Source organism: Hypomesus transpacificus, chromosome 22 (assembly GCF_021917145.1).
Source record: "Hypomesus transpacificus isolate Combined female chromosome 22, fHypTra1, whole genome shotgun sequence".
NCBI lineage: Eukaryota > Metazoa > Chordata > Actinopteri > Osmeriformes > Osmeridae > Hypomesus > Hypomesus transpacificus.
The window spans coordinates 887,953-900,704 of NC_061081.1; the positions used below are offsets into that span (position 1 = coordinate 887,953).

The 12,752-nt window shown below is 45.3% G+C and overlaps 1 protein-coding gene across 2 annotated transcripts in view; it reads left to right on the plus strand.

The window, feature by feature from the left end:
• Positions 1-12,752, plus strand: part of dclk2a (doublecortin-like kinase 2a) — a 39,059-nt gene that overhangs the window by 19,681 nt on the left and 6,626 nt on the right. Inside the window, exons 3-14 of one of the 2 annotated variants that reach the window (XM_047045928.1) lie at positions 1,828-1,957; positions 3,872-3,979; positions 4,610-4,660; positions 5,890-5,978; positions 7,407-7,494; positions 8,057-8,165; positions 8,888-8,945; positions 9,773-9,892; positions 9,997-10,143; positions 10,356-10,489; positions 11,249-11,326; positions 11,516-11,612. In XM_047045928.1, coding sequence (XP_046901884.1) covers positions 1,828-1,957; positions 3,872-3,979; positions 4,610-4,660; positions 5,890-5,978; positions 7,407-7,494; positions 8,057-8,165; positions 8,888-8,945; positions 9,773-9,892; positions 9,997-10,143; positions 10,356-10,489; positions 11,249-11,326; positions 11,516-11,612 — 1,209 coding nt within the window. The remainder of the gene's footprint in view (positions 1-1,827; positions 1,958-3,871; positions 3,980-4,609; positions 4,661-5,889; positions 5,979-7,406; positions 7,495-8,056; positions 8,166-8,887; positions 8,946-9,772; positions 9,893-9,996; positions 10,144-10,355; positions 10,490-11,248; positions 11,327-11,515; positions 11,613-12,752) is intronic. The other variant, XM_047045929.1, reaches the window with a different exon arrangement.

Here is a 12,752-nt window from a genome sequence, read left to right on the forward strand (position 1 = left end):
TGATTTTCCATCTTCTCTAAGACTCACAATTGCTTGTTTTTCACCCAAAGACAGCGCTCCGGTTTTCATGTTGTTTTCACCTCTGAATACAGTCTGCATAGACAAAACCTATCTTACCCAATCTGAACCTGAGTGTAGACATTCAGTGGTATTTACTGATTGAATAATGTATGTAATAGGACACACCTGGGCAACAAAACACACCTGTCAGTCATATGTTCCAATACTTTTGCTCACGTGACAAATGGGTGGGTTCGAACAAAAAGGTGATATTTTCTAATTTGTGCATCAGATCCTGATGTAAATACCTGGAAATAAAAGCTGAAACGTTGATCTCTGGTTTCACATTCATCGTTTGATGTCAAGCCCAAATGTTTTCAGTCTACAGCAAAAATAAAGGAATTGGCCTCACTGTTCCAATACTTTTGGAGGGCACTGTATAACCCCTTTACGTAACACAGCAACACAATATAAACACATACTTGTTTGCGTGTAGACCTATGCTAATCCGTAAGGTCAATGACAAGGCAGTACCAAGTAACGGCGCTCTGCCTTTCACCTCGTCTATCGCCTCCCCCACGTGGGACCGGCGCCATGGCGACCCCGGCAACTCTGCACATATGGTGGTGCTGTCCTCTGCCAGGCTCAATGGGGCCTGACTGAGGAATGACAACCATCTATTCATAATGCCACCCAAGGGCTTGTCTGATGAGCTGCCATAACCTGCTGGACACACACACACACAAGCCTTTTATGGCTATTGATTTTTGTTGTTCCTTTCAACACGCTGTCAAGTCAATATGTGAGAGCTTTGACCGAGTCTTAACAGCCCAATCGAGAGATGGAATTGGAGCTACAACGATGCTAGTGCTACATGCAGATGCAGAACAAGGAGAGTTCTGGCCATTGTTGTTTTTACTTGCACTCAGTTAACTCAGTGAAGCACACTTACATTGTTGTGTTGTAGATATGCCATCCAGCATGTGACACAGTGGTACAGCTATGGCTCTGCCCACACTTCCCAAACCCCCTCCCCCCTTTTTCTTTCCCCTCTTTTGTTCTTCTCTCTCTCCATTGGCCTCTGTCTCCCCAGTGATGCGGTTCAGGGATATGGAACGTGGTTAGGTGCCTTCAACAGTCTGGTCTCCAGCTGCCTCCAAACTCAGGCACACCTGCATACACATTACACACCAGCACACACACACTACACACTAGGCCCTCACCACACACTACACACCAGCACACACACACTACACACCAGCACACACCACGCATCACACACATACCGCCCCCAAGCTTTTCCCATCTGCCCACTCTCTGGACCATGTGTGTTGGTGAGATGAGGATTATGAAGATGATAAAGAGATGTTAATCCTGCATGTCCACCCACTACCTAGCACATGCCCAGGAAGAACACTGGAGAACAGCTAATGAGTGTGTGTCTGCCTGCGTACAGTAATTAAAGTCTATCTTTTGTAGTAGAAAAACAATGAGTAGACAAGAGTGCGAGAAGAGAATGGAGAAAATCAGAGGTAGAGAAACAGTGATGAAAGAAAGTAAGACAGACAAATGGCCAACATCTTTACTGTGACACTGCAGTACTGTAACATGACAACATGAGACCCTCAGTGTTTTGATGTGTGAACACTGCCTTGTCCCTCCTCCTCATCCCCCAATCCCACTGTATGCTAGGCTACCTAGCCGGTAGCCCTGTACATCGGGAGGCATAGCGAGGACACTGGAGCTGCACAAAAATGTATTGTTTAATATAATCATTCTCTCTTGTTCTCTTTCTCTCTCCCTTTCTCCCTCCATCCCTCCCTCCAGATTATTTGTCTGCAGGACTTTTTTGGCAACGACGACGTGTTCATTGCGTGCGGCCCGGAGAAGCATCGCTATGCCCAGGATGACTTTCTGTTGGACCACAGCGGTAAGGCCTCTGCAGCCTTCGTGACTGGTAGGCCTGACTTAAACTAACCCCTCCCCCTAAGGGCACGTTCCGACAGCCACACCCAGCTCGCCCCATCTTTACTTCCAGGACATGTTGGATGTCGCTCTGTGGCATGCTAGTGTGGGTGTCGGAACCTGGCCGATCTGTGTGGAAATAAAAACCAAGCTGTGACTCTCTTCTTTCGCTCTCGCTCTTCCACCTCCATCTCTCATCTCTCCATCGTGGCCTATTGGGTCCTTGAGGACAAGCCAAGTTGCTTTCCCCGTTTACAAGCGCATAACAGGATGGTGTGTGAGTCAGAATAAGAGGCGACTACGGTCATGGCTCATCGTCAACCCACTCTTTTAAAACTTGAATTTGTCCCAAAACTTCAAGATTTCATCCTTCTCTTGGAAAAAAAGTGGTTGTATCTGTGTTGTGTTGGTGCACCTTTTATTTGAGTGTGTGTGCACGCTGCTGCAGCAGTCTATGCGAGTGTAAAGATGCATACATGGATGTATTGCGTACACACCCACTATTCAAAAGAACCTCACAGCACTCGTTCTTGAGAATCGTTTAGAAGATGGCCGAGGAGATATCTCGACGCAGGATGCGACCTAGCGCCTCGATCCATTGTTATCTAAAGCAGGGCGCTGCCACCTCCCACCACTCTCTGCGGTCCCCTCTCCCTCCCCGCTGTGCTAGATAAGGTGGGACCGTGTACAGGCTGTACTGTATCCAATACCCAAGTCTGTTCTGGGGGAACAGAGACGCTAATTTTAGCCAGCGTTCAGGTCTCAAACTATTCCCAAGCAGCGGCATCCTGTTTTGTGAAGTCAGTTTAGCGCCCTTAACTTTTAACAGACACACACACACACATGCATACATACCTCTGTGTTAATAGAAACACAGTTTATACAATGTAGGGCTGTGATACTGTTGTATAGCAGTTTGGAGCCTGTGTCCCACTTCTTCCTGCTTTGCTCTACTTTGAGGAATAGGGTCTGTGACACACAAAAAAAAAGAAGGAAGTTCCTTCTAACTTCTTTGTGCTACTCTACCAGAGCTGTTGAAAGTCATTGTATCTAACAGTACTTCTACAGTCAGTTTACAAAGAAAAGGCCTTCTTTATTCACTTGCCAAGACAAACACATCAACAGAGAACTACACACTGCCATAGACTGGTGTGGTTACATGATCAATAAAAACCTTGGACCTTATAGGCTTATTTGTCCTTGTGCAGAAAATACTCCAAGGCTCAGGAAATTATAAAAGTTTCATGTTAGGCTGGGTCAGTATCCTCCTTTCCAGATGTGAGACATTGCTAGTTCTACCTTGTGTGTGTCTGTTTGTGCCTGTGTGTTCGTCGTGTCAGTGTCACCACCACAGCATAATTAACACCTATTTGACATTGTTTTTTTCCACCGGCCTCATTACCCTGTTATGCACAGCACAGTTAAGCAGGTTCAACGCAGGAAACTTAAGTCACCGGACCCTAATTACAGACGTGAATATTTTACAGGTTTACAACAGCCTCGCTCGTACAGACACGTGTGCTGCTTGTTTTGAAAAAAATTCTTGCACCAAACTGTTCCGTTACACTTGTTTTCAAGGCTTAACACTTATGGAGAGCCGAGTCCTCTACCATGTGAATCATCAATGAGAATGACAACATAAATAAATTGATATATTTACTCTTGCCTCTGTGCTTGCAGAGTTTTGACAGTTTCTCTGTCATGGATGTGTCTCTTGTGCTAGCGAGTGTGCTTCTCTCCATGGGGATAGTGATAGCCACCTATCCATTTCCATCCTGAATCCCTCACTTTAACTTTGACTGCTCCTTTTCATCTCTTTACATGTGCCAGTAAAGTATGCTTATTTGTCTGCATGTGTCTTTGTGTGTGTGTGTGTGTGGTATTAATCATATTGTGTTGTCTGCAGAATGCAGGGTGCTGAAGTCTTCCTACTCTGCTCGCTCCCCGACTCCTGTTCGGGCTTCTGGGTCCAAGAGTCCTGGAATCTCCCGCCGTAGCAAGTCCCCGGGCACAAGTACGTTCACACACACACACACACACATTATACCCAACACACACACGAAGCATGGCATGGAAAAGTATACGATTACTTTAATTGATTTTGTGCACTCAGTCAAACTCTGTCAAAACTCTTTCTTCCAAATTCTTAAGTGAGAAATAAAAAATGTATGACTTTGAGCATTTCCATTAGACAGGCCAACCTGCTTGGACAAGACAATCAATTACTGTTTTACAGAGTCAGTGTGGTCATAGGGTTTTTAAAAGTTGGCAGGTTTTCATAAAGTAATTTTAAACTCTTTAAATGGCTTTGAATTTTTTACGTTAGATTTGACATTCAGTTTTAAAGAGCAAGAATCTGTCTCAGTTTAGTCTTTGTGGACATGGCAATCTGCATGATCATCTGCACCTGGTGAGGGTAGGCCAGCCGCTAAGCCATCCTTGCACCTGGTCAGGGATACTGTACAGTACAGTAAAGACTGGCGTGATGAGTTTGGACATGGGGCCTGGGAACCTTCTAGACTGTCAAAAGCAACCATGCAAAAGGCCACAGAGGACCTAAGAGTTTAGAATATAATACAACACTATTATTATTTTCCATCCTCACTTTATTTTAGTATCTCATTATCTTAATTTCTGTTCACAGCCAGAAGAACAGTACACTACTCCACCAGCCAGTCTCCAATCAAATCCCCAGGTGAGCATCACAGCCCCACCAACTGAACTCTGCATTACTTTGACCTAATAACACGCCCACCCTCTCAACCGACCAATCATACTCCAGGATACCACTGGAGATCCCAGTGCAAGTGATGTATCTCCAGCTCAGTTACACCCATGACCATAGGCTGACCTTGTGGCTGATGGAGCGTCACCTCTGGACCACTGTCTGCTGCCCCCTGGTGGCTGGTCTGAGACTTGCCGGGGGCGCTGCAGCACTTAATGTGAGAGTGGAAAGACTGGACCACCAAACACCCAGCCTTCTGTCTCCTTTCACTCTTTTATTCAAGTATTATTCTCTCTTTCTCTCTTTGGTTTAATTTCCCTCTGTCCAGCACACACTCCCTCTCTGCTTACCCAGATCCATCTCACTCTCTCTCTCACTCTCACCCTTCCTCTCTTTACCCCCTGCCACTCTCTATCTCCTTCTCTCTCTCCATCCCTCCCCACCCCTCCTTACTCTCTTTTGCTCTCTGCCTCCTTCTCTCTCTCTACACATCCCCCCCTGCTTTCTCTCTCTCCTTCCCCCTCTCTCTCTCCTTCCCCCTCTCTCTCTGCTTCCCCTCTCTCTCCTCCCCTCTCCTTCATCCTCCTCTTTCTGGCCCTGGTCCAGCCACCAGTGCTCGCATGTACTGAAGTCATCTAATCTCAGTCTGGCTGGCTCTGGACCGGCTCTTCCAAGGCCATATACCAAATTAGCATCCTTCATCTGACTTTACTTAGCTCCTCTAATTGAATTCTAGTCCCCAAGACGCACGAGATTGTAAAGTGTGTGTGTGTGTGTGTATTTTGGGGATGGTTAACTACTTTCTCTACAGTATATTTTCACTCTGTCATCCACCAAATACATGTACACCTGTCCGCAGCACCCCACCCCTCTACAGAACACCTCTCTGCTGTCCACCATCTCTTAGCATACCACTCCACAGTGTACTGGACACCACCAGCTCCCTAGCTGAACTGGCAAATCACCCACAAACACACTGGCACACACACAGGCAACGCACACCATGCCAACACATATATACACTTTAACTTCCTGCTGTGAAGTGATGACGATGCATGCCTTGGTGGAGGTCACATGACCAACAACTGCTGAATGGAATCAAGTCATTTTCAGAAGTTCCGACAGTGTCTGACACATTTAAATGATGTGTACCCATCTCTCCTCTTCCTCTTCTCCCTCTCCTGTCCTTTGTTCTCCAGTCAATGGCATGTCCAGCAGTCAGATCACTACTCCAAAGTCCACAAAGTCCTCCACCCCCTCCCCCACTGGCAGCTCCCGAAGCTTCAAGGTGAATCACACACTTTTTACTATCACCATTATGGATCATCATATTTATTCATATGCATCGTCAACTAGAAATCAGTCACTTGCTTCATACAGAACATACATGTTTCCCATCAGATTAGCTTCTCTGTGCTAACCACATTAATTGACCTTATTAATCAAATGTCTATCAGAAACTAAGCGGCTTGCCAGATTCTAGAAATAGTACTCCAACCGTTCCGCCAGCTGGCAGGAAAACAGCTAAGTCCTCAGTCTTATCCATCCCCATAGATTTGGGCATGATTGGAGAACAATTATCCCACCAACGGGTATTATTTTCACAACTTCAGAACCTTGGTCATTTGTACAGTGCAGGAGTCTTGGGAGAGAAAAACATTTGCAAATAGTGGACTATGACATGAATCCTTAAAGAATTGCTGCAGCTTGCAATTTTTGCATAAGATTTGTTAAAAAGATGATTTAATTCACCCAGTGCGCCTGATATATTTATCTCTACTCAGTACTGTATGTTGAATTATAGATCCCATCCCTTCGTCCAAGCTATAGGATACACCTCTAATGGTTCTTGTACCCTTGGAGGTGTTGAAGAACCTGTCCCTGCATAATAGAAAAGATGACTCGGCTAGTATGTCGCTAGGCCCCAACCCAAGAAGTCTAAAAATCTCCTTGTCATGAAAAGGCCAACCTATTTAAAGAGCCAAGACAGGGTGTTTCAAGAAAAATCCCACTCCCACAAATTATTCATCCCTATCCATTAGTCTGTTCTCTCCTCTGCAGATAAGTGTATTTGTAGGAGATCCATTACTAAGACTCTTGAACACCTTTTTTTTTGTTTTTTTTACTTTACCTTTCCAAAGGCCGAATGCATGCATCTTAGTTCTATAGATAGCAGGCTCACCGTTTTTGGTGTGATTTGAGCTAACAGAAGAAGGACCTGCCTTAGCTGTTTGGCAACTCATAACTTGCTATCAAACTACAATGGTGTTACAAATTTGATTTCATTCTTGGTATTTAAGATATATTTGTCATAATTGGTCAAGGGAATTTTCTTGTAATTGATACAATATATTGCAAACTGAGTGATGTATGCTTTTACTGTATCATATAAGGGATACTCAGGGGTGATAGCCTGTCAGGCTAGACTTTACAGCAGGTAATGGAATTAGACTGCAAGCTACTTCAATGCAATGGCATTAGTAATTGTCCCACAGCTTGATTCCCCATAGATGTAGGCTGACAAGCCATTGTCCCCTGCCAATAATTGGCTTATGTAGATTGCCGTATGTGTGTTGACGGTGGGGAGTGCCTGTCGCCAGGTTGGCCAATCATGACATCTGATCCGCTGAGCGCTGAGTCTGATTACCCTCCGGTTGCCACAGTGATGCCCTTCCAGGTCTATTGTTTCTCATCCCTCTCTCCCCTCCTCCGCCAGATCCCTCCTTCGCATCACGCGTCTGCGCCCAACATCAACAGGTCGTCCAGTAACCACCAGGAGCACATACACCACCTGAGCCCTGAGGGTGGGTATCTCTCTCTCCCTCCATCCCTCTCTTCTCCTCTGAATGACCCTGGCTGTCTGCCAGAGACACATCTCCTTGCACTCACTCACCCCCAGCACACAGCACGGACACTGTCCCGGCGCCAACTCATCATATCCCCAATGCTTTGGCAACGTGTCCCAAATCTTCCTGGTACATGAAAGGGTCTGAGTCACGTTTGCTTTCTCAGCAACACAGGCTGAGAAAGCGCGTGTGTGTGTGTGTGTGATGTGTGTGTGTGTCCCCACGCGCACACACATCCGAGTCAAACAAAGTCAACGGCCTGCCATAGTGGTGGGTGAACCAGGATGTCCTTGGGCTGTGTGCCTGCATAATACCACTGTCCCTGCTCTGAACACAGCCCACTCTATTATATTGCAGTGAAACACACAGCAGCTTTGCTGACAGACTCCAGCAGACGAACATGCTGGTCACTTTGAGCTTAGCAACGAAGCAGTGTGGGATTTGCAGTTCTTTGACGTTCATGCTTGACATTTAACGTCCAGTGGCAACTCGCCCCATTGTAATGCAGGTCTTTCTCCAGCAGTAAACGGGAACAGATGTCTGGCGTCCTCCAGCGTGCTGGAGAAGTACCGGGTGGGAAAAATCATCGGAGACGGAAACTTTGCCGTGGTTAAGGAATGCGTGGAGAGGTATGGATCATGACCTTGTCCACTGACAGTGCTAACCGCAAAGTCAACCGCTAAGCCTTTGAAAGGGGGGAAAACATTCTCCTTTCGATTAAGCACTTGTCTGACATAAGCTCGTCATATAAGAATGTATTGTCCAGAGGTTAAATGCTTCACGTGGTCATCGGGAGCTTTCAGAGCAGTTTAGCCAGCTCCACGTCACATGTCAGAACTACTTGGTGGAGCTTCCTAGAGGCGTCCGACAAGCGCTCAGTGTCAAGCTGACAGAACACTCATCTAGCCCGTGAAATCTGCTTCATTAGGCTTTTCCTTCTCTCTCTCTCTCTCTCTCTCTCTCTCTCTCTCTCTCTCTGTCTTTCTCTCTCTCTCTCTCTCTGTCTTTATCTCTCTCTCTCTCTCTCTCTCTCTCTCTCTCTCTCTCTCTCTCTCTCTCTGACTCAGCAGTCTCAGTTGTCAGAATCCAGATGAGTCCTCTAATTGGAGGGAGAGACTGTGTGTCTCTGTACGTCTGCATGTGCGTGCATGTGCACATTTGTCTGTCTGTGTGTTTGTGTGAGAATGTGTACGTGTGCGTGATGGAAAGAGTAATAAAAAAAAAGAAAGAAGCTGGTTAGCATTTCAAAGTTGTCCAGAGTCGTTTAATGCTTGAGCTGCAGCTTTTCAGCTCGTTAACAGTCCAGCGTTCAGAGGATTGTTTTGTGACCATGTGCTTCTGCCATACTCAGGGCGTCTGGGAAGGAGTTCGCTCTGAAGATTATTGACAAAACCAAGTGCAGTGGAAAGGTATGGTACACACACACACACACACACACCAGGTGATATTCCACCCTGCATTATTAAGACCACAGCAGGACTTCTAGGTCTCTATCTTTGATTCTCTAATCCTATAGAATTACATTATAGGCTCAATGTGATTTATTCATGGAGTCTCTCATCTAATTGTCCTGGTCACACACACACACACACACACGAGCGCACATGAACACACATATGCACACACACATACACACAGAAATACAGCACTGAGGGTGAAGAGTATGCACTTTCATCCTAGACCAGGATTATGATTTAATAGCTATTCATGTTCAAGTGTCCTCCTTAGAGATAGTACATAGACCCTTTATCGATATAATACACTGTATTGGATCTCGACAGCACTTGTCACATTAACCCCAACCTTGCTGAGCTGTTTACGCTAGAACAGCGATTCCCAACTTGTGGGCCGGTAATACAGGTGCGCCACCAAACCAAATTCTTACTCATTTTAAAAGGACATTTGGCCTTTCATTAATGTGTTCATGTGCACAAACTGAAAATTGCACTCGCACAAGCACTCTGTTTTGCTTTCTTTTTGTCCTGTCACATAATGACCTCTGCATGAATTGTTCCATGTGAGGTCCATTTGGTCAAGTTGCAAGTACAATGTTATGGTCATGTTTTTGTTTTCTAATGGGGGCAAAAAATGTTTTTTTTCTTATTTAAATGCAAACATATCGAGATATGTATCGGATATCGTAAAATTTTTGACAATATCGAGATATAATTTTTTTGTATATATCGCCCAGCCCTACTAATATTGGGGATATTCTGTATGTTGTGTGTGTGTCCAGGAGCACCTGATAGAGAACGAGGTGGCAGTGCTACGAAGGGTCAAGCACCCCAACATCATCATGCTGATCGAGGAGCTGGACACCACCAGCGAGCTCTTCCTGGTTATGGAGCTGGTCAAGGTGCGCTCGACCCCTCAACCTCAGTCCAACCACGCTATCTTTATAAACAAACCTCTTTATTTGCTGTCAAATCCTCTAACCACTAAGCTATACCTACCCCACAGGGAGGAGACCTGTTCGACGCCATCACGTCCTCCACCAAGTACACAGAGAGAGACGCAAGCGCCATGGTGTTCAACCTGGCCGGGGCCCTCAAGTATCTACACAGCATGAACATCGTCCATAGGGACATCAAGCCTGAGAACCTTCTGGTAAGTGTGCACAATCTTTTATCTTCTAATGTCAACAGACTGAAATCTAGAGCTATCTCTTACTTATTAATGTGAATTGTAAACAAGCAATTTACTCTTTTTGTAGAAAGTTTCAATGATAGAACTATCATTACTATTCTGTAAAATGCAGGAAATGCTATTGGTGTTTCCAACCTAATCAACTTTGCCTGTTATCTGTGTGCGTGCGATAGGTCTGTCAGCACCCAGACGGCACCAAGTCTCTGAAGCTGGGGGACTTTGGCCTGGCCACGGTGGTGGAGGGGCCCCTGCACACCGTCTGTGGGACCCCCACCTACGTGGCCCCTGAGATCATATCCGAGTCCGGGTGAGCACCACTCTCTTCAGGGCCCTTGGACAGGCTGTAGCCGGAAACAACGGTTCAATTGTTGGCTCACATTCTTTTTTTAGGCTTCACAAGAGTGATGAGAAACAGACAGAGAGATAGATTGAGAGTTCTGAAGGAGAGAAAGAAGAATGGACTCCCAAAGACGAATGGATAGAGAAGGAGGGATTGAAGATGGAATTGTGTCTTCCATGCTTTTCAGTGGCTTCACCGAAAGGCAGCAGATATTTCCCAGAATTGTGTGCAGACGTTAGGCCACAGTTGCCAAGGAAGCAGCATGACCGCATGTATTCATAGCAACAGAGATGGTATCCATATTTATTGACTAGCGTTGATAAAACAATGAAAACAGTGTCAGGATACTGTATGTCACAAACAATGTTCATACTAAACTAAATACAGGCAATTTCCATGTTAAAAGGTCTTTGTAGTGTGAATAAATTCAATCAACATCAGCAGTTGAACATTTGACACCACTTCTGTGGTTGAGTAGATATCAGGTTGTAAACTCTGGTTGTTCAAAAAATAACTTGAGTTTGTAGGTGCTAAACTGCTGCTAACCCATGCAGCACATCTCATAACCCATCCTGCTCTCTTCCCCTCTTTCTCCTGTTTGCCATTCTCTTCCTCCCTCTCCCTCTTTCTCCTGTTTGCCATTCTCTTCCTCCCTCTCCCTCTTTCTCCTGTTTGCCATTCTCTTCCTCCCTCTCCCTCTTTCCCTCCCTCCACCGCTGTCCTCAGGTATGGTCTGAAGGTGGACATCTGGGCAGCAGGAGTTATCACCTACATCTTACTGTGTGGCTTCCCTCCCTTCAGAAGGTATACAACACGCACACAAAAGAAAGAAAAGTACAATGGGTTCTGAAACGTTTGGGATTAAAGCAACACTTATGAAGGCTAGACAATGTCCGACATCCAGAACAGAAGAAAATGTTACAGGTCAGGAACATTTCCCGGAGTGGTAATGTTCCAGCGGTCGATTAATTGTGTGTGTGTGTATGCATGCAGTGAGAATAACCTCCAGGAGGACCTGTTTGACCAGATCCTGGTGGGCAGGCTGGACTTCCCCTCCCCCTACTGGGACAACATCACCGACTCAGCCAAGGTTATGAGTCTCTCTATCACACACGCACACTTTCTCTCCCTCTCTCACACACACACTCTCTTTCTCCCCCCTTTCTCTCACACACACACCCTCTCTCTCCCTCTCTCTCTCATCTAATTACTTCAAACAAAGACAAAGGATGCTTTTGGTAACATCAACAGCTTGAAATCACAGTGAACATCTGTGTGCATGTGTACAGTGCCCTCCAAAAGTATTGGAACAGTGAGGCGAATTCCTTTATTTTTGCTGTAGACTGAAAACATTTGGGCTTGACATCAAATAATGAACGTGAGACCAGAGATCAAAGTTTCAGCTTTTATTTCCAGGTATTTACATCAGGATCTGATGCACAACTAAGAAAATATCACATTTTGTTTGAATCCACCCATTTGTCATGTGATCAAAAGTATTGGAACAGATATACTTAAAACATATTTAAGTGAATAAGACTTAATATTTAGTTGCAAATCCTTTGCTTTCAATAACTGTAGCAAGTCTGTGACCCATTGACGTCACCAAACTTTTGCATTCTTCCTTTTTGATGCTTTCCCAGGCTTTCACTGCAGCCTCTTTCAGTTGTTGTTTGTTTTGTGGGGTTCCTCCCTTCAGTCTCCTCTTAAGCAGGTAAAATGCATGCTCTATAGGGTTTAAGTCTGGAGATTGACTTGGCCAGTCTAATACCTTCCATTTCTTGCCCCTGATGAACTCCTTTGTTGTTTGGGCAGTGTGTTTTGGGTCGTTATCTTGCTGCATGATGAAGGCTCTGCCAATCAGTTTGGTTGCATCTTTCCTTAAATTGGCAGACAAAATGTTTCTGTAGACTTCCGAGTTCATTTTGCTGCTGCCATCATGTGTTACATCCTCAATGAAGATTAATGAGCCCGTCCCAGAAGAAGCCATGCAAGCCCAAGCCATGACATTACCTCCACCGTGTTTCACAGATGAGCTTGTGTGTTTGGGATCATGAGCAGTTCCTTTCTTTCTCCAAACTTTAGCCTTTCCATCACTTTGGTAAAAGTTAATCTTTGTCTCATCAGTCCATAAAACTTTGTCCCAGAATTTTTGAGGTTCATCTCTGTACTTTTTGGCAAATTCCAGCCTGGCCTTCCTATTCTTCTTGCTAATGAGTGGTTTGCATCT